The sequence below is a fragment of the Dendrobium catenatum genome, unplaced genomic scaffold, assembly GCF_001605985.2.
Source record: "Dendrobium catenatum unplaced genomic scaffold, ASM160598v2 fragScaff_scaffold_1056, whole genome shotgun sequence".
In the NCBI taxonomy this organism is placed as follows: Eukaryota; Viridiplantae; Streptophyta; class Magnoliopsida; order Asparagales; family Orchidaceae; genus Dendrobium; species Dendrobium catenatum.
This window is the reverse complement of record NW_021319518.1, coordinates 3,717,423-3,740,661: the sequence shown is the minus strand read 5'-3', so window position 1 is coordinate 3,740,661 and position 23,239 is coordinate 3,717,423. Positions and strand designations below refer to the sequence as shown.

At 33.3% G+C, this 23,239-nt stretch overlaps 1 protein-coding gene across 1 annotated transcript in view; it reads right to left on the bottom strand.

The window, feature by feature from the left end:
* The window catches only part of LOC110108757 (nucleolar complex protein 3 homolog), a 32,887-nt gene that overhangs the window by 8,137 nt on the left and 1,511 nt on the right, over positions 1-23,239 (bottom strand). Inside the window, exons 3-9 of the mRNA XM_020839525.2 lie at positions 18,619-18,812; positions 9,790-9,998; positions 9,568-9,670; positions 8,813-8,976; positions 7,889-8,027; positions 7,581-7,757; positions 7,366-7,502 (exon numbers count right to left, since the gene is read on the bottom strand). Of these exons, the coding sequence (XP_020695184.2) occupies positions 7,366-7,502; positions 7,581-7,757; positions 7,889-8,027; positions 8,813-8,976; positions 9,568-9,670; positions 9,790-9,998; positions 18,619-18,812 (1,123 nt within the window). The remainder of the gene's footprint in view (positions 1-7,365; positions 7,503-7,580; positions 7,758-7,888; positions 8,028-8,812; positions 8,977-9,567; positions 9,671-9,789; positions 9,999-18,618; positions 18,813-23,239) is intronic.

Genomic DNA, 23,239 nt, shown 5'->3' with positions numbered 1-23,239 from the left:
ACTCGACTCTCTCACTTTTAGAAGTTGGTAATTTATATCCAACTTTGAATGAGAGAGCTCTAACTTCTAAAAGTTGAGAATTTAGACCCAACATTAAAAGAGAGAGTTATAAGTGTGCACAAGTCTATAGTCATCATATGACTTGCCTAAAGCAAACAAAAACAACATCAAGCCTTTATCCACTATCTGGGTTAGCTAAATGAATCCTTTTCTCCATTATGCTCTGTTAAAAGTCAAATTCTCATTTACATCTAATAAAGAAATGTCATTTCTAATATTTTCTAACCAAGTCTTCTTTGGTCTACCTCTACCTTTTCTTAACATGAGTCAAATCTAATACATATACTCTCCTAACTGGGTCATCGAAAGGCCATCGTTTTATGTGATCAAACCATCTAAGGCGACTCTTTCTAATCTTATCTGCCATTAGAGCTACTCCAACATTTTCATGTATATGCTCATTTCGTATCCTATCTCTAAGAGTAAAGCCACTCATCCATCTAAGCATCCTCATTTCTGCAACACTTAACTTAATATTATGTTTCTCTTCTAATGGCTAACATTCCGCGCCAAAAAGCATCGCACACCATCACACAGGGGCTAAACCAGTCATAATTTTCAGGGGGGGCAAACTTATAAGTAATTGTTCGCATATATGTCAGTGGTCCAAGGGGGCAACGCCCCCTGGCGGGGTTCGACCTGCCCGGTCAGGTCGCTGGGTCAAGGGGCAGCGCCTCCAGAAAAAATTTTGATTTACTATTTCTCTTTGTATTTTGTTTATCATTCCCTAACAATAACACATATACACAATGCATTTAATTATATTGGGGCAATTGCCTAAAAACCATAATATTTTAATATTTTTAAGGGGCAAAAAATCTCAAATATCCTTGGTCGTGAGACATATAATTGTCACTAGAAAGAAAAACTTGTAATAAAGATTAAAAATCACCTATTGACATAATAGAAGTAAGTGGATCGATCAAGTGTCCGAACTCTAAGAAAAAATCATTATTGATGGTCCAAGACCATAGATATTGATAGGTCAAACTTCCATTTATTTGCTGAATAGACAGATTGGCCGAAAACCACATAGCTATACTTAGTAGTAAAACACTTAGGAAAGCCCACATACGACGAAGATCTTTTGTTGCTGTCGGAATAAGTAATAAGTAGAAGTCCAAATCCTATTGACATAGATCTTGATTTCTGTATTGAATAGAAATCTCGTATAGAAAGATCTCTTTTCTCTCACTTCTTTCTCTATATCCTTATATATAGTAGGAATGCACTTGCGGCACTACATGTTCACTGACCCCACATAGTGGGATAAAGGCTTGATGTTGTTATTGTTGTTGTTGTTGTTGTGGGGGCAATTGCCTCCCTAGCCCCAAAGGGGTTCCGCCCTTGCCATCACATGACTTGCCTAAAGTAATGAAAAATTAATAGACAAAGGAATATGTTGAAGGTTATAGAATACTTGCAGTGGTTGAAATTAAGGGAGTCAATATTAGACTCAACCCAAAAACCCGACTCGAAAATTTCGGGTTAGGGTTGACATGAACCCGAAACGGATCGTTTCGGGTTCGAGTTTGGGTTCAACAATTCGACCAGTTTCAAAAATCGGGTTGGATTTGGGTTGACCCGTTGACCCGAAATTGATCCGTTTTGACTCGAAAACCGAATTTGACCCGTTTTAAACCCAAAAATTGAAGATTGACCCATTTTTGGACCAGAAAGCTAGCGGTTTTTGTTGGCACCAGATCATTTGGGTCGGGTCAGGTCGACCTGGACCCGAAGCAGGTCGGGTTCGTAAAACCGACTCGTTTGCAAAAATGGGTCGGGATCTTAATAATGCAGAGTCAATTTCGGGTTTGACCCAAACCCGACCCGTGACCTGAAATTGACACCCCTAATTGAAATTGTTATGAATTAGTTATTTATACCATTTTTTTATTCATATAAAAATTCATATATCATTTGCAATTGAATGCAAAAAATTTATGTTTTTTTATTTCTTATACTATGGCTAGCATTTTATTGAGCTTTAGCTCATTAACAATGGTTGTACAGCAGGAAATGTGAATGAGCCCGTGAGGCTTTAGGCAAGAGGTTGACTGCACTTTTGTGTACATATATTTTGGTTGTGCATAAAAGCCATAGTACAAAGTTGTACAGTTAGACTTTTTGGGTATGTATATGATATTTGAAAGTTTAATAAGCTCTCTGTTTTATTTGATGTATTTTAAATATACTTCCAGTTATGAAATGCTGATTCCAACTATGAATTAGTGAAATAGAATCTTAAGACTTAGAAAACTTGATGTGTTGGGATAGTCTGGATAGGTCATTTCCTACTCAGTTGATCGTGATAGAGGTATTTCAAGATTTGTGTTAGTAAAAGATATCTGATGCGGACATCAGATCATGAAAAGTCTTTCAGAGACGTGACCGACGATCGACAGCCACGATCGCACCGATCTATTTCTGAGTCTTCCTATGTATTTGTTTTATTTATTTGCTTTATGTATTTGTTTTAGTAGCATTTCCCATTTTGCCTTTAAGGGTTTTGTCATATGTACACCCTAAGGGCAATGTCGTCTTTTATTTCCTTTCATTGTATGAGGCAATATATAAGCCCCAAATGTTTCTTTTGAGGTTAATGAATGAATGACAATGAAAATTCCTACAATCACGTGTTTGTGTGAGAGCTTGAGAGCTTTGGAGAGAAATCCCTCGGAGAGGGAATCGGATCACCCACCAACCTTGTAAGCGTTCGGATTCGTGGCTCTTTTCTTCCTTATCTTTCCTTCTCTTCTTCCCCTCTTGTCCTAGCCGCCGGCCACCCTAAACCACCTTCTAGCCGCCGGCTACCCTAAGCCCTCCACCACCAAACCGCCGCTCCCCTCACCCCACCACCTTTCTTCAAGTTGTTGTACTGATTGTCAAAAACCTCCTATTTGATGTACTGAAAGTTCACAGCTGCTGTCCAGAGATTCCAGCAGGTTTCTAGTGTCGTTTCGGCAAACGAAAGACTTCCATTCGCTGCCCAAAAGACCACACACGGCTATCCACTCGCGAGACTACATCAAGATCAGCCACCAACCTCTGAAACTTCCTCCTCGCCTTGCAAATCAGACTTAAGAACTTGACGATGGTGAACTCTTCCCCAAGTTTCATGTCTTCCTAGTTTATTTTCAATTGTGGTTATATATTGATTCACAAAGATCGTGTTTATTATCCTCCGCTAAAACTTAGTGATCTAGAGAGTTGAGTGAGGGATCCTTGCATAGTGACAAGTCTTATTGTTAGTATAGGGATTTTTTATGAAAACCTTTCATGTATGCAACATTCAAATAATTGACTATTTTGGGATCTTAACCTCTACGAATGCGATTTGGCCTAAGCTTGTTTATCGCCTTATTGTTTTATCTCATCGTTTAAAATCAATATAAGTTTATTTACTATTGTTCTCTAAAATTTAAGCTTGAAAAAATCATATATCAAATATCGTCTAAGCATTATAGTTCTGCATCAATATCTCTCCAAATTCGCCTTCTCTGTTGCACTCGAGATTGACTAAAAGGGAGTCAAAATGGGGTGTGACGGTTACTATCTCTTCCTCTATATCTATAAATTTGAATATAAGGAATGTGAGCTAGATAAATGTCATCAATTATCTTTTCATTCTCCATGTTGAACCCAACTAATGACCCATTTGAATTAATTCATTATGAATTTTTGGGTCCTGATTATGCTCTTACCCGCATAGGGTTTAAGTAATTTCTTATTTTTGTTAATGATTACTTCAGAGCATTTGGATGTATTAGTTTAAGTGCAAGTATAAAATCTTTTTTGTATTTTGCACCTTATATGAGAAAATAAAAGTTCATTTCTTCTATTATGATTAAAATACTTCGTACTACTAAAGATCTACAGTATATGCTACCGTAATCTAGCTCATTTTCCGTTAACTAAGAAATCATACATCAGATTTCATGACACAAATCATTTTCATGTCTGTTAGATCTACTCAGTCATTCGATACATATTTTCAATATAATCACATTCTCAAGAAGACTTATTACTATGACCCGAATAATATATATATATATATATTTTTCAACGAATATATCTTCTAAAGAATCCTCACCATACTTCATATGAACCATCCTCTCCACCTATTCCGCTTTCTCTAGAAGTGCTTATACATCTGTCTCCATCTATACAGGTTTACACATGATGAACTTATTCTCCTGCTACAACATCTCCATCCATATTACCCAAAGTGATTGAGTGCCTGCCTATTAAGACTTACATAATCTTCAGGTAACTATTACATTTGAAAAGTATTAATCATCCTAACTGTTTTTATATGTCCTTTCATTATCTTTCCTATAGCTTATATCATTTTGTCTTGCCTTTATCATTACTTTCTACTCCTGAGGCATACCATGAATCACTACATGAACATAAGTGAAAATAGGCTACAGATACCGAAATGACTACTTTATTAAACCAGCATATATGGAATATAATTGCTCAAATCCTTGCATTAAGTCAATCCCATGTCAACCAGTTAGCTCTATCAAATTTCTTCATAATAACTCTATTGATAGATACAAGGCTCGCATAGTTAACAAAGGTTTTACTAAAATCTCAGAGAGAGACCATTCGGACACCTCCCTAGTTGTCAAGATCAATTATGTACAGATTCTTTTGTTTGCCAATATCAATAAAAATTGTCATTGCTGGAAATGGATATGAGCAATACCTTCCTCTATTGTGATCTCACTAAAGTCATTTATATGTAACAACCACAAGCACAAGGGTAGGTTACTAAGGAAAAACCAAATTATGAAAGGATAACAAGGCCATTTATGGGCTAACGCAAAGCTATTGAGCTTGGATCGATAAATTTTGAAAAATCCTTGCATAGGTTGGCCTATTTAGCAACATAAGAAATCGCTTAATCTTAGCCAAACATACTTCTTTCGGACTCTGTTATGCTGGTAATCTACGTCATTAACATTGTACCTATATAGAGTGATTAAAAGGGATTACGAAATAAAAGATTATCTCAAAAAAGTATTTTTGACCAAAGATTCAGGTCCTCACAAATACTTTTTGGGAATACAAAGAAACTTGTCTCAAAGAAGGAAAACTAGTCTTTTACATTGCAAAGCTGCTCATACATTGATTAGCATTCAAAATATTGCTAATAAAAAAAAATTTAGGACTCTCATTTACCCATGTTAGTTGGTAAATTAATCTATCTTACTATTAACACACCACATAACCTTTATTGTATAGGTTAAGAGTCAACACATGCAAACTCCAAACAAAATATAAGGAAGTTGTTTCACGAATTATCATTTATCTTAAGCAGTCACCAGGGAAATTTCTATTTAAACTAAGAATGGGCACCTTAATGTGGAAGTTTTTGTAATACTGATTATGCTAGATTAGTTGGTAATTGGTATTAAAAAATTAACATGAAGTACTACATATGTATAAGGAGGTAACTTGGTTAAATGGAATATTACGAATCAAATAATGGTGGTCAAATCAAATGTGAATGCTGAATACGAAGTCAAGGCACACTCTACGGTTAAAATGATGTGGGCTTTAGACTCTCCCAGAGATGTTGATTTTAAAATTGCAAAACATATTATACTAAATTATGACAGTTATATTATCATCAACATTATCAGTAATCTAGTGTTTCGTGAAAGAACAAAACACATTGTGGTTGATTTCCACTTCATTCGAGATGTAGTGTTATCATATAAGTGCATTACTCCTCATTTTACATACCTAAACAACTGTAGAAATATTTATCAAGAATTCGGACCCACTATAATTTTTAAAATAATGTAACAAGTAGTATGATGCGTCTTGGAAGTTAAAACAACAAACAAAAGAGAAGAAAAGTGTAAGAACACGAAGATAATGATCGTTTTCTTATTTCTCCTTCAAAAATAATGGAAGATACAATTGATCTACTATTCGAGAGGTAGATCGGCTTTCCCAAAAACACTAAACGCCGCTAGTAAACTCAAAAATAAAACTACAACAAAAAATAAATTGCAAGATATCAAATTAACAACATAGTTAGCCCTAAATAGGCTCTCTTAATTCCCTCCCAAATCGGCCCCCATTCCTTAACTTAATTCCTCAAAAATCAGCCCCATTTCTCTTAATTAATTTCCTCTAAGATTTAAATTCAAAATCCCCATTCTTTCTCCCTACAAGGTTCCGCCAAGTCCGACCCCTAATTCAGTCCCAGCTAGGTCGATCTGTTGGCCCCCTGCGTATCAATACTACCCCCTCCTAAAAAAAAGAACCATGCCCTCAAGGTGAAAGGATGGGGACTGTCGCTTGATCGTCTTGTATGGCTCCCAAGTAGCTTCGTGCTCCGGAAGGTCCTTCCATTTGACTAGTACCTCCAGTGCTCATGTTTCCCCTCGACACACCCATTCTACGTCCATAGGCTCCAAAATGACCTCCATTTCTTCAGTCATAGTCAGAGGTAATAGAGACGATGTGTGATCTCCTATCGCATGTCTCAACTGTGAAATATGAAATGAAAGACTAAGGTCGGTAGCAACTATAGGAAATATACAAATGCTACAATGCGTATTAGGGTCATTCCTTTGTCAGACCAAAGTCCTCTGTCTAGAAGGCCATATTTTCAGATAAACCCTATCCCCAACCTCAAACTGCACATCTCTCATGTGTCCATCTGCCAACTTCTTCATGATTTGTTGTGCTCTCCACAAATGTTCATTAAATTTTGCCAAAATCATGTCTCTTTCTTCCAAGTACTACTCCATTGATGACATTGGTGTGTTGTCATGCCCATAATATATCAAATGAGGTGGATCCCTCCCATATAGGATTTTAAAAGGCGTTATTTAGGCTGTTGTATGATATCAAGTGCTATAGTAATATTTTGCCCATGCTAATCACTTGGCTCACATCTTTGATGTATATGATACAAAGCAATGAAAATAAGTTTCCACATTGCGATTCATCACCTCCATCTGGCCATCCGTCCGAGGATGTAAGTTATACTCCGCTTTAGGATAGTCCATTACATCTTGAATAACTCCCTCCAAAAATGACTCAGAAAGATCCTATCACAATAGGACAGAATGACCTCAAGTATGCCATACTTATTTTAGGAAAATTTTCTATTTATAGTTAGTGGGCTATATTTATTTCACTGTATCTTTAAGCATTATATTTGGTTCCTCCGTTAACAATTTCCCTATTATTATAAATAAGGGCAGCACTACAAAATAAGAAACAGAATTTTTTTTGCCAAACAGAAACAATTCAAATTTCTTCAGTGTAATTCACCTTTGAAAAGAAGTATTCATACAATGCTTTAGAATGCGAAAGTATGTCCCAAAAACAGCGGACAGTATTTCAGATTGTGTCCTTCGCCGTTCATCACTATCAGGAGCAAATGACACCGACTTCAAATCTGCACTTAACTATAGGGAAAAAAAAAAGGTCCTTGATTAAGCAGCTCGCCCAATTCAGGAAATATAGTAAGTGGAGAGAAAAAGTACCTCTTCTCTTGTCTTTGTCATTAATTCATGCTTCCTCCTCTTACCTTCACTCACTAGAAGTTGATTTGATTGCTCAAGACGTTGCTTTCGCTTTTTCTTTTTTGATATTTTTTCCTTTTTCTCTTCCTTCGGCTCAGATTTACCAAGATCTTCATCGAAAACCAATGACAAAAATACCTGCCGAAGAGCAAGTTATAGATCATCCTTATTTGAAAAAAAAAGCAAGAAGTTCAGATAACTATATAGTCTAATCAAAATAAGTTTCCCTCAATTGCAAAATTTCAACAAGGATACGATCCAATGCTTACTTCTATGCTGTCTGGATGGAGCTGGCAATCATGGGCCTTTACAAGCTCTGCAATCAACCGAACAGCTTCAAATGTAACTAGGCCGCCATGCTTTCCCTCGTTGGTAAATACAGATCTTATAGTTTCACAACATAACTTCCTAAAGATATAGACGCAACAGACAATTGAGAACAGATTAAGGAAGAATTAATTACAAGTTCAATAAATCATAGCTATTGATGCATTCTTCCATAAGGAATAGATGCAACAAACTGGTACAGACAAAATCGCATCAGCAAGTTCTCAGGCCAACAAATGCAAGGCATATCTTACAATAACAATATAAATACCACTAGTTTATCATTATGGTCACAGCAACAGATTGCCACATCGACAAATGTTTGGTTCAAACAGATATAATCTTGTTACACACTGGCAAAAATATATAAAACGAGTAATGCTTAGAAGAAAATCAACCAAGATAGAAAGATAGAAACTCCCAATTCAATACATGCTCAGTAGGATCCAAAATTACTAAAAAAAATTGTGTTTTTCAATATTAACAAGAACAACTGGTTCAAGGAAAAATTCCAGCTTTTTTTGTTATAAGAGATGTAAAAAGGCATTACAAACGTTTCAATGATCAAGAATGAGAACAAAAGTTCAACACAAAATAAATTCCTGAATGTAATAATCCGAACTTCAAATATAAAATAAGATCCAGATGTATAAAATCCCCGCATGACCATGTCACAACATCTGGACATAAGAAGATTTCAAGCTTGCTAGTATGTTTATTGTATACAAAAATGCAAGCAGATACCTTACCAACCAAATAGCAAGATTATAGGTGAGAACCTTCATTAATATGCCAGTAGAAGTATATATTTCTTCTTTAAGAACTCACAGTTAGAAAATAGAATGTAATGCTAATTTTATAAGAACCTTACGACATCATCTGAAGAGCTTATATTCCTGACAACAGCAGCAACTAAATTCTCACGAAAGTTGAAGTGTGGCACCGCATCTAACAAAATACACATGCACCTTACTGCAATGCAATGAAAAGAGAGATCTTTCTCGAAGGCCATCAACTTTAGAAGGTAAGCCTGACATGACATTAAATATTAATAAAATAATCAGCATTTTCTTACTAACATGCAATAGTAATGAATAATGATGATTCATTTCCAAGGTTTCTTTCTAAAAGTGTAACACGCAAAGCCAAGCAAAAAGGTGCTGCTACTTCCAAGCAAAAGCCGAAGTGAGAAACCAAGCTAAAAACTCAAAGCATGATAAGCATAATCACTCATAATTTAAATATTTCTACCATATATGCATTATCGAATAAACGAAAAGTTTCTCAAATATAAAATGATTTATATTACTAAAGCTAAAAATTAAGAGTATAAATATAACAATTTGTATGATTAAACCAAATAAAATAATGAAAATAATAATAAAATATGGGAATTAAATAAGGTAAATACATGCAATCTAGAGAAGAAACAAAAGTAATATTACTTTATCCTAACAATTCCAGATATTAAGTTTATATAATAATTTTAAAAAGTATACATTTATTTCTGTTATTCATTTAAGGGAACAAACCCGTAATTTTTTGCCATGTAAAGCTGGAGGAAATATTTAAAGATTTATAATGGAAATTATGCAAGAAGATTGCAAGTGTAGGAGAAGACCTTGTATGAATTTAGAAGGGTAGATTCATAAAAACGTGTCTTTTGTACATCTTTTGATACTTTCATCTCCAGCTCTTTTTCAGTTGGCAGCCGAATACGATAGCTGCAGTGAATCATATGGTTAGTCATGAAAAAAATAGCACGCAGTAGAAAACAATATATGGGCTGATACGTGAGCCACATATAGGGGAAGAGAGTGCTTGAGGAAATGACAGAGAATACCCAGGAATAATGTCCTTGAAAACAGCTAATAGAGACATAAGCCCAAGTTTAATAATATTATGATCCTCGTCAATACAGATATGTAGCAACTCTTTTAAAGATTTAATATTTGACTCAGGATCCTCAAGCAATGCCATCCCTACTTCTGCAAGCTTAATCTTCTTTCTAGCAAAAAGATCTTGGGCTGAAAGCTCCTCCTCCACCTTAGCCTAGAGAATAATATCGAGTTCAACTCCGTGCATAAAACAATCAAAAGAAGAACAATGCACAACCCAAGAACGAGAAATAACAAAAAAAAAACAGCAAAGAAGGATTGAAAAACAGAATGATTGTTGCCAGACCTAAAGAAGTATTTTTTAATTCACATTTACAAGTATGAAGTTCAAGAAATAGCACATGGCAGATGAACAACCAAAAAGAAACTTACAACATTTTTCCTAGTTGAAGTTCCTGATCTGGAATTATACATAGACAATAGAAAGAATTGAAAACCACTTCATGTAAAATTGTAAGAATGATATTGATGGAAGATACATGAACTGGCGAGCTATTTTTGTCTCAGTTTATTAAAAAAAATACAACTATGGGACACCTAACATGAAGATTGTTGAAAGAAAATCATATAATGTCATGCCATGAGGCTGAGGAGAAGAGACCAAATCAGTTCAAAAACCATCAAGTTTTTGCTTTCTCTTAAAAACAAAATTTACAAATGTCAACATTTGAACAAAGTTGCTTAGAAATAAACCCAAAGATTTGCAGTAATCTAACTTCAAACTACTTTCATACCACAATTTAGATACGGAACCATGGCTGTTGGTGCCTCTCTTAAACAAAGCTATCCTGCAGACACATTACCTCGGACAAAATTGTCAGAAGGCTTCACATGTCAAAATTATTTGTCCATTTTTGGGTTAAACAGTAACAACAGAAAAGAAATTAAAGTAGCTTATGTTAGTGCCACCACACCCATCAATCTTTAAAATAAAAAAAGGATAAGGGTAAGTTTGATAGCTTGTGACATTCTAAACATATTTGAACTGTAAAGCAATCATGGCCAAATTAGAGAAACTACCAGTATAAAATATTCAATCCCAAATTTAAATATAAAAAACCAATATTAAAGAAATCAAAACATGTTGCTCTGGAATCAAAGCCTTCCATCAAAAACAAATGGCTAATAACTTCATTAGCATTTCATCTAAACAGAAGAAACAAACTAAATTAATGCAGTACCAATATTTCCTTGACTGATCAACGGTATTTCTAATTAATTACAAATCATCAACATCATCATCATAATCATCATACCTATATGTTAAATATCAGATCCAACGTTCTGAATGTTAAATCAATGCCAAATGAATCAGAAAATGCACTCAGGAACTAATGCACTCCATCAAAGCCAAGTAGCTCATAATTCTATTAAAATTTCATCTGAGAAGAGATTAAAAAGTAAATGCAGTACCAAATATTTCCTTAAAAGTGGTTAAATAATCAATTACAACACATCATCATCATCATCATCATTATCACATCATCATCATCAGACCAATGAGTTGACTACCATATGAATCCTGATTGTTCATTCATTTTGCATTAAATGTTTAACTTGTTTTTTGCAAATCAAACTTCTAGTCATGTGACATTTGATCTTCCCCACTTCTTTCTCGATTCTTCATTTTCCTTCTTGGTACATCTTCAAACCTTCCTATTATATGCACCAAAAACCAAAGTATCTTCAACAACATTATGTCCATAGGAAGTGTTCCCTATTGAAAGATCATGGGACCCGATCCAACCAATTTTAATAGAAACCATTAAACACGCAAATTAAAGGTTCTAACAAAGGGTGTAAATGAGCCGGCTCAAATTCGACTCGCTAACGAGCTCACTAGTCAAACTTATCAAGCCAAGAGCTCAAGCTTAAGCCTAAACTCGAGCTCCAATATTAAACGAGTTCGAGTTTGAGCTTGACAAAGCTCGGCTTGTTGGCTCGTGAGCCGACTCGAAAAAAAAAATTAATTTAAACATTACATTATAATTTAACATTAAGGTTTAATTGAAGGATAGTTTTAAAAAAATGGTTGTACAATTTTTAAAAAAACAACAAATGAAACCGTAAACTTTAAAGAAACAGTAAATGTTGTGTACTTTTAAAAAAACGGCATAATTAATATAAAAGTGAAAAAGCAGAGCTCCTCCATCAATTCTCCTACTTTTTGCCAAAACGTTCATTTCTCCTTTATCATTTCTCTTCTTCGAGATAAGCGTCAATCATGACTATGCAAAGCTCTCTCGATTTCATCTCGAGTCGAGCTCTCGAGCTCGAGTAAAAAAGGACGAGTTGAGCTCGAGCTGGTTCCATGGGCTGGAATCGAGCTCTAGTTTGAGCTGCTTTTTAGAGGGACGAGTCGAGCTCAAGTTTGCTACAACTTGAGCTCGACTTGACTCATTTGTAATTCTAAACATTGGATGGATCCTCTTATAACCTTTAAATTGCATTATGTATGCCTCCCCTTCATCTTCTAACTATTAGCCCCACTTCAGAACTTTTCCTCTTCTTTGTTTTTTAAATAATTTTGATTTATTTTTATTCTAAGGCTTTTGGATAAGTCAATATATACTTCCAAACTTTGTATAAAATCAAACAATAAAATTCAAAGTAATTTTTTCTACTTTTCTACATGGTAACAGGGCAAGGTTAGAGTTTCTTTCTTCCAATCTTTATTCTCCTTCCTTTTTAACAGGATTCCTCCTCCTTTGTAGTATGTCTTGTTTATTTGACTTCCCTTCTAAGGAGTCAACTATCATGAATGATGAGAGTCATACTACGATAAAACTCGATGGGCTACAAAGCCCATGTCACTTGAACAAGGGAAAATATTTGTAAGAGTTGTAAAATTGCTAAACATCATTATGTTATTTTTTCCTAAAAATGATTCTAGATCCACTATTTCATTTCTAATTATTCACTTTGATATTTGGGAACCTTTGAAAATTCATTAAAAAAAAAAATTAGCTATATGAATTGTCACCTTCAACAATGATTGCACTCATATGACAGATAAATTTTATCAAACAAAATCATATGTAAGCATTATTCTCCATATTTTTACTACCAACAATAACAAGCCTTTATCTCACTACACGGAATCAACTACATGACTCGTTTTTTCTCCAGTATGTTCTATTAAAGTCAAATTCTCATTTAAATCTAATAAAAAAGATAATTTTTAATACTTTCTAATGAAATATTTTTAGGTCTAACTCTACCTTTATTAACGTAGGCCAGATATAATACATCTACTCTCCTAACAAGGTCATGGGAAGGCCGACGTTTAAGATGACCAAATCATCTAAGTCGACTCTATCTAATCTTATCTACCACTGGAACTCCTCCAACCATTTCACATATAAACATGTTTTGCATTCTATCTCTAAGTGTAAAGCCAATCATCCACCTAAGCATCCTCATCTCTGAAACACTTAACTTATTTTTATGCTTCTCTTTTAATGGCCAACATTATGCGCCATAAAACATTATAGGTGTCACTACCATCTTATAAAAGTTTATCTTAAGTTTGATGGATACTTTTCTATCACAACAAGCCTGATGCATTCCTCCACTTTAAACATCCAACTTGAATTCTACTAATGATATACCCATTTATTTCACCATTATTTTAAACAAAAGACCCAAGATATCTAAAATGTGCACACTTTTAATGACTTTATTACCCAATGTCACAATCCCACCACTAAATCTATTTTTTATTGTCACGACACACAAATAAATCCGTACTAACATCAAGTTATTTTCAACTCGTAATACTCGTGACTACTTTAACAACACATTATTGTCATTTGATCCAGAAAGAATATATCATCAACCAATGCTTTGCCCTGACACTACCCAAAAAACTAGGGTCAGAAAAAAATCATTATTTTTTGGAAGTCATTAGAGCTCTTCTCTTCCAAAATCCAGTGCAAAAAAAAAAATACTAAAAAGTCCATAAGCATTTTAAACTGTCACATGCCTAATCAATATAATACCCTCAAGACTCAAGAGTGATTGACTTCAAAAGTTATATCAACTATTTGACCGAATTCTTCCCCCAAAACAACTTTCTCTTAAAAATTTCTCCAAAAATCTTTAGTATATTACCTATCCACAACCACAAACAATATAGGGGTAAGCTTGCTATTAGAGCTCTCAAATATATCTTGATTGGATATTCCTACACTCAAAAATGGGTATAAGTGTTATTGTCCTCCCACTACAAATTAATTGCTTCAAAAGGTGTCACCTTTGATGAGACGCAAAATTTTTTAAATCAAACTCATCTTCAAGGGAAGAATTCTCAACTAGAAAATAAATATGATGAAACATTTATCTTTCATCTTGACATTCCTAAATCACAAACTCCAAAAAACCTAAATTTTATGCCCTTCAAGTCTATATAAGAAGGAATAAATGTAGCCAAAATCTCCAACGAGCTCAAGATTCAGAACGTTTATTAAATAACAATGACAAGCCCATCACTATATATTCTCCTACGTGTCTCATCTTGCAATACACATCTTTTTAAATTTGTTTTCCACCACACAAAGTCTTCATCAAATATCAGCTCTACTTCAATTACAATGCTGCAAACTCTATTTGAGATGCTTAAAAATAAGAATTAAAAGGATGTCATAAGAGAAGAGATGAATGCTCTCAAAACAAAATCAAACTATCGAGATCGCTGAATTACCAAAATGGACGAAAACAATATAATTCAAATAAATTTTTTCTGTAAAATATAGAGCAGATGGAAGCCTAGAATGGTATATAGCGAAATTGGTAGCCAAAGAATATACTCAATCCTAGAAAATTGATTACCATAAAATTTTTGCTCCTTTCAAGGAAATGAATACAATACGCATCTTATTTTCTCTAACTGTAAATCGTGGAAGGTTCATGCAGTATTATGATGTAAAGAATGCTTTCCTACATATAGAGATTGAAAAGTCTATATGGATCCACCACCTAGATTTGATAGTTCTTTCACAAAAAATAAAGTTTGCAAATTACAAAAGACTCTGTATGCAATAAAGCAATCTCAGAGAGCAAGATTTATCAGATTCATAGAAGTTATGTATAAAGTTGGATACAAACAAAGCCAATGATATCATATCATGTTCATAAAACACTCTTCTTATAAAAAAATCTCATTTCTCATTGTATGTATTGATGATATAACAATGATAATTGAGAAAATAAATCTCTCAAAAAATTGAAATTTTTGAGATCGAAGAGTTGGGCAAACTCAAATATTTATTGGGGGTAAAATTTGTTCAGTCATAATAAGGAATATTTTTCTATAAATGAAAAATGTCATGAATCCTTGAAAGAAACTAAAATAACTAATTGCAAACTTCATAAAAACCCCAAATGAACCCAGTTAAAAATTAGATGCAAATGAAGAAGAAAAGAAATAAACATAAGACAATCTCAAAGATTAGTTGGAAAAATTATCTAACTTGAACTGGTCTAGACATCACATTTACAGTGATAACTCACTCATTAGTCAATTTATACACAAACTCGAAAAATATTACCTTCAAGCTACTTATAAAATCCTCGGCTACCTTAAATTAAGTCATGGTAAAGGAATTATCTATAAGATGCATGATACTTTATAAAAAAAGTTTATGATAATGCAAACTATGTAGAATCGCCAATGGATAGAAAATCTACAACTAGATACAGTACATTTTTGGGAGAAAATCTCATACATGGAGGAGCAAGAAACGAACTACTTGTTTCAAGATCTAGCATTGAATATGAATTTAGATAATTTGCCTAAGAAATTTGTGAGCTTCAATGGATCAAAATTATTTTTGTAGATTTAAAAATCAAATGTGAATGAAAAATGAAATTATATTGTGATAATAAATATGTCACCAATACGGCTAATAATCTAATACAACATGATTTTACCAAGCATGTGAAGATTGATCAATATTTCATAAAAGAACAATTGGAAAGCAAGTTAATTGGCACTCCATATGTGCCAATAGAAAATCAACTTGTAGATATTCTCACACAAGGACGATGAACTCCGTGTTCAAAAAAATTGTAAGCAAACTTGGAATAGTAGATTTATAATATTCAGTTTGAGGAGTGTTGAATAATCATGGGACCCACAAGTCAACCAATCTAGATATAAATTCTTGAGCACATAGATCAAGAGTTCAAATCATTGGATCAATCTTTGTGCCTTTTCTTCATCTTTTAGTTGTCAGCCCTCTTAAGATCTTTTTTCCTTTTTTATTAGTAGACCCTTTTGAAAATTTATACATACTTCTACACCTTATGCAGATCAAGCAATAAAATTCATATATATATATATATATATATATAGTAGTAAAATCTATTATATATATATATATTTCAACTTTTTCCACATTCCCGGATCTCTATAATCTAATCCTTTCTAAACATATAGCTCATAATTCTATTAAAATTAATCTAACGGATTAAAAAGCAAATGCACTACCAAATCTTTCCTTAACAGTGGCTAAAGAATCAATCACCAAGCATCTTCATCTTATCACAAACATGACACATATCAGTGGTCTGCTTCATGAATCCCCATTGCACATTCATTTGGTATTAGATGTTAACTTTGTTTTGTGCGAATGAATTTCTAACCATGTGAAATTTTATCTTCCACATTTCTTTCATAATGCCTCTACATTAATTTTATCAAATTGCCTTCATGGTACATTTTCTACCCTCATTATATGCTCAAAGCATCTAAGTTTATTTTCAACAACTTGTTTCAATAATCATTGCTCCCACAATCTCTATAATTCAAACCTTTTAAACATGTCCTTCCATCTTAAAACATGTTTAACTTCCCTTTAACAACAAACATGATTATCAATGACTTCATATTAATCACTCAGCTTTACCAATAGAAGTTATACCCATCTATATCTCCAACCTTTTGGATAAAATATATAACTTAAATCTATCATTATAAATTATCTATTGATATTCTGACAACATCGACTAATAATTAATTTTGCATCCACTAAAATTAGATGTAATGTATTCATCTCTTGTTCTACCAATCCTATGTCACTTCTTAAAATTCACTTCATCCATACGTTCTCAAATCATTCAACAAAAATCTCACCTATTACATTTATTCCTGAAAACTCTTATCCAATGATTCAACAAACTGGCATTTTCATCTTTTCGTAATTCCTTCATCTTTAGAAAATACCTTTCCACCTTCAATTTTATTACATATAATTGATCAAAGTTTTAGATCTCCTATCACATCGCTTAGCTATTGGTATATCTCCTTTTTTTTCCTTCCTTAATACCAAGTATTCTATAATTCATAAAAATGTAGCTTTTTCTTGCTTACTAGTACAAGAGCTTTGGCTTTCACATAATTAGTGTAAGTTTCAAAAGTAGTTTGTTTACCTCACCCCACTACCAAGTCTTGTTATATATGATATTAGTTATTACAAGTCCATCTTAAAATGTTTAGAGCTATCTTCTTAATGCAATAGCTCACCAAAAAACATCAAATTTTGATTCAACTACAGAATTTTAATCACATCACTTAACAAACTATATTGAAAGATTGCCAACTTCTCATCATTTATACAACCTTAAATGGTGAGATATATATATATAGTTGCAGCTTTTATTTTGCTTATTACCATTTTTCAAAAGTTCTAACCCATAATTGCAAGCCTCAAAAGTAATTATTTTTACCATCAAAAGCAAATTTCTTCTACTTAATGATCTTTACACATCCTCACTCCACTACTAGGTCTTGTTACTAATAAACTATTTAAGAAACAAGACTTAGTAGTGGAGCTAGGTCTTGATACAATTCCCCTGCTCCCCCTCCCCTTCTAAAATGTTTATAGCTATCTTCTTAATGCAACTAGGCCGCTTAAAATATATCATATCTAACTCAACTACAGAATTTTAGCAACCAATCTTAACAACTTACATAGAAAGACTACAACTTTCATCATTTAAGTAGTCTTAGCAGGGTGACAACCATTGCTTTCGAATGATTTTTTTTTTTTTTTCTATGATAAACATCCATAACTACTATTGCATGTTAAACGAACTAACTTTATTTTAAATCACCTTATTATCTTAAAAAAAAATCCTAGCAAGAAAAATATTATTTATGATTTAATAACTCTTTTGAAATAAACTAAGTGCTCTTCTTGTTTCAATAAGTATGCATTTTCTTTTTGCAAAAATCCAACGCTGCCATAAAATGAGGTATAGCTTCATCTATCAGATGTTTAATATCCATTATAAATCCTTTCATAGTCCATCTTGACAAAATTTTGAAGCTCATTAAGTTACCACCAATAAATAGCATATCTACCTCAGGTATACTTAAAGGCAGTGAATCCATCAGTTCCAAACATTGATTTTTCAAAGTATAATTCATGCCTGACACATAATAAATAAAACCCTACATAAAATATGGAAAATGGTACAGAAGTATAAACTGTGTGAGAAAGAATTTGAAATAAAAAAATGGTAAATACATATGCAAATAAATAATATTTTTAGGAATACGCTAGGCAAAGTAGTGCTAAAATAAACATTTCGACATAACAACCACCAAAAAGTTGAATATAATTACCAAGGATGTACACCATTATCGTCAGTTCTAACCCATTTGAGGTTGGCTTTTTTTAGTCCTTCCTTATTATTATACATTATTGAAAATGAAATAAATCATAAAAAAGAGTTATGTTACATTAACTGGAAGTGTAATGGGAAAGTACCAACACATCTGAGTGTAGACCTTCAGCAACAGTCTCTTTGACTTCCTCCTTTGCTTGCCTTTTAGCCTCCTTTTTACTTTTCTTCAATTTTTGCCTTCGCTGTGCTTTTGTAAGCTTCACCAAACCTTTATCACTATCAGTATCTTTGACCTCGGATGCAGACCCATTTTCCTTATGTGCAATATTCGACTCCACTGATTTTAAATCCACAAAGTTAAAACATAATACTGACTCGAATATCATGTAACAAGATTATTGTACTTGATTACTGCATCTGCTACATCATCGTGATGATAATGTGCTCACTGAGTTCTAAAACCTATAACATAAATCTCAGTACATGAAGAGTTTCCTTTCCAGATGCATAAAACCGCATAAAATGCATGTTGCTTTACGTTGAACATGCAAAAGAAGATAATTCATATACATCTAAGGAGATGAAGAAATTTTGATTAAAAAATATAAGATATGGTCATCATCATCATTAACCTTATCTCAACTAATTGGGAGATTAGGATCAACTTTATGAATTATCATTCTCCGTTATTTTATATGCAATGCTATGAGAGTGTTAAACCTATTTGGGCAAATCTTTTTGCACAACTTCTATCCAACTTCACACTACCCTTTTTTTTCCTTTATAATCCTTCTACATTAACTAAATATGTCATCCATCTTATAAGTGCATCTTCTATCCTTTTGCAATGTTTTAAAAAAATGAACCGGAATGGCAGATTCAACCGATTTAACCGACAACCGAATATGTAACCAATACTTCAAAACTAAAAACTGCTTTACCTTTGGACCAATCAAAACTATAGTGGACCATCAGTTTGACCTAGTAACCAGAGAGCTAGTCTGGATTTCCAAAAATCAGCTAGTTCAATTGTTGACCATTTTAACAGCTAAATAAATTAATTTTAAAAATTTATATAAAATACTAATTAAAATATTAAACTTAACAAATAAATTAAAACTATATATATTCAATTATCTTAAAAAACATTAAATTCCTATAATAAACATTTTTCAAACAAACACCAACTAAGCATTCCCATATGTGATGTAGGCAAGGAATGGGTCAAATCAAAATCAAAATTTAATGACCCTTGGACTTCTAGTGGTTCTTGGTTTGGGCCTTTTAGGTGCTTTGGTGTTGAGCTATTTTAGTGTTAGCTCATTATTTTGAGCTCTTGGTTAGCTCATTATGAGCTAAAGTTTAGCTCATTTATTTCAAGGTTAGTGGAAGCTCATTATGATAGAACTTTTCCCTTCCCCTTCCCCATGCAACCTTCTCGGTTTGCTCCTTGCCCTTTCAGTTTTTTTGGTTTGCTGCTTCAGATTCCTCCCCATGTAATGTTGTCTCCTCGGTTTGCATCCTAGTGGCTGTCCCGTGGCATTTGGGGGCTGTTTCCATGGCTTTTGGTGCTATGTTTTCAGTGCAATTTTGGGGGCGGCTGTTGGCCTTTCATCTCTCTCATTTTATATAGAATATGAAGAGATTTTGGGCTGTTTTTGGACAGAATTTAAACAGCTTTATGGGGACTGATTTGGTGGCTGTTTGGGGGTGAATTCCAAGAGTCTTTCCATTATTTTCTGTGCAGTTTTTCTGCTGAATTTTAGTGTTTCTGGCCGGATTTCTGGACTCTTGGGCTGCTGTTTTGGACAGCTGGTTGGGCTGTTTTGGGATGTTCATTGGTGGTCTCTTGACCTTCTAAAGTGTCTGTTTAGTTCCCCCTCTCTTGCCTATATATAGTAGATGTTTTGGGTTGATTTAGATATGTTATATGATGTGATTTTTGGAAAGAAACCTGAGGGTTTGTTGTTTGGAAAAGCTTGCGAGCTTTGTCCAACCTCTCTTCTTCTATCTCTTGGGGAGACTTGCGAGTTCTTCTCCACCCTTCGTCTTGGCTTCTAATCTCTTTCCTCTCTCCGCAAGTTCATTCCACCTGTATCTTTCTTCTCAAACAAGAAATGCAACTTTAGGTGTTTGTCTTGTTAAAGTCGTTTGTAGGGTGTTCGTGTTTCTAAGTGTCTTGTAAGCATCTTTAATGTTATGTCAAAAGTTTGTAAGTCCTTTTATATGATATAAAAAGTTTATGTTTGTTTTAATTTGCCTAGTTTTATGAGTTCTTGATATTTTCTAGATCCTAGAAAGAGTAGTTTTTTGTGATAAAAAATTTGGGACCCTCCCCAAATTTTTGATTGCATCAATATGACCCACCACTCCATGTGAATTCCTAACATATGTAAACCTAAAAAACTATATAAACAATATTGAGAGAAATTTCCCAAATGAAGGGGACTAAAAAGTTGAATTTATCAAGTTCACAACACATACAATATATCTTTTTAAACATAATTTTTAATTATTTTTAATAATGTGAACATTATTTATTTTTTGGTTAATAATATTTAATTTTGTTAATTAGAAAGTAACAAAATTAATTGTTTATCTATTTATCAATGATAAATGATCTAACATTAATGATACATAGATCCAAATTTATAATGTGAATTTGGTATAGAATCAATAAGCATAAATCATATCTAAACAACAACATCAGGCATTTATCCCGCTACATGGGATCGTTGAAATGAATCATTTTTCTCATTCTATCGGGTTAACAGTTAAATTCTCATTTAAATCTGATAAAGAAAAGTCATTTATAATATTTTATAACCAATTCTTTTTAGGTCTACCTCTACCCTTCTTAACAAAAGTCAAATCTAATACATTTACACTCCTAAACGGGTCATCAGAACGCCACCGTTTTATGTGATCAAACCATCTAAGGCGACTCTCTCTAATCTTATCTTCCACTGGAGCTACTCCAACCTTTCACATATATGCTCGTTTTGTATCCTGTCTCTAAGAGTAAAGCCACTCGTCCACCTGAGCATCCTCATCTCTGCAACGCTCAACTTAATATTATGCTTATCTTTTAATGGCCAACATTATGCACCATAAAGCATTGCAGTTAGGGGAGTAAACGAGTCGAGCCAAGCTTGAGTCACCCTTGGCTTAAGCTTGAGCTTGATTAATTAATCAAGTTCGAGCTCAAGCTCGAGCTTTATTTTATGAGTTCGAGTCGACTCATGAGAGGACTCGTTTAGCATGAAAGAGATAAAATAATTATGATTCCAACCATTATTATAATATAAATGGTAAAAAAAGAGAAGAAGAAGAAGAAAAATAAAATAGAATAACTTAATTAAAAAAGAGATAAAATTTAAAATATTTTTAACAATTTTGCATTTAAATAATAAATGTTAATATATTTTAAGTGCATTTTATATTTATATTTTTTAAACGAGCCTCCTCAAGAGCTAACGAGTCGAGTCAAGGCTAGCTCAAGCTTGGCTCGTTAGCTCATTGAGATCGGTTCAAGAATCATTTATTGAGTCAAGCCTGAGCTAGCTCACGAGTCGGCTTGACTCACTTACACTCCTAATTGTAGGTCTCAACACCATTTTATAGAATTTTCTCTTAAGTTTGAAGGGGAGCTTTTCTATCACACAACAAGCCCGATGCATTCCTCCACTTCAAGTCTTCAACCATCCAACTTGAATTCTACTAATAATATTCTCATCTATTTCACCGTCGCTTTGAACAATAGACCCAAGATATCTAAAACATGTACTCTTATTAATGACTTGATCGCTCAAAGCCACAATCCTCCCACTAGATCTATTACTACTTAAATTACACTCCATATATTCAGCTTTAAATCTACTCAAGCAAAAACCTTTGGACTCCAAGGTTGACCTCCATAATTCAAGTATACCTTCAACTCCCTCTCTAGTCTTATCAATAAGAAGAATATCATCAGCAAAAAGCAAACACGAGGGTACAACCACTTGCAAATGTCTAGTGAGAACATCCATGACTAAAGCAAAAATATATGGGCTTAAGGCTAATCCTTTATGTAATCCAATTGAAAAAGGAAAAAATACTTTATCAAACCACCTTGTGTTTGAACACAGGTAACAAGTCCAACATATCTATCCTAAATGACTTGAATATAAACATTAATAACCCCTTTCTTTTCTAGAACTCTACATAGCACTTCTCTTTAAACTTTATCATATGCTTTCTCTAAATCAATAAATATCACATGTAGATCCTCCTTATTCTCTCTATATACTTCTCAATCAAATCTATCAAAAAATGTATAGCTTCCATAGTAGACCTACCCGACATCAATCCAAATTGATTTTGAGAAACATTAGTATCACGTCGTAACTTAGTTTTAAAGTATGACACAATAACTTAATTCCTCTATAATTCGTACAATCTTTTGCATCACCTTTATTCTTAAAAATAAAAATCAACACACTCATTCTCCACTCTTCTGACATCTTTTTAGTCTTCAAAATAATATTAAAAATTTAGAAAGCTAAGAAATTCCTTCATGTCCTAACCATTTCCACAACTCCATTGGAATATCATCAAGTCCAACAACTTTTCCACACTTTATTTTCTTTAAAGCGTCTCTAACTTTAGTTTTACTAATACGCCAATAAAAAATAAAAAACTTTGTTTTCATTTAGGGTGCTAAAGTCACTAAAGTCAATCGTATTCTTACAATCTTCATTGAAAAGTTTAGCAAAATATCTC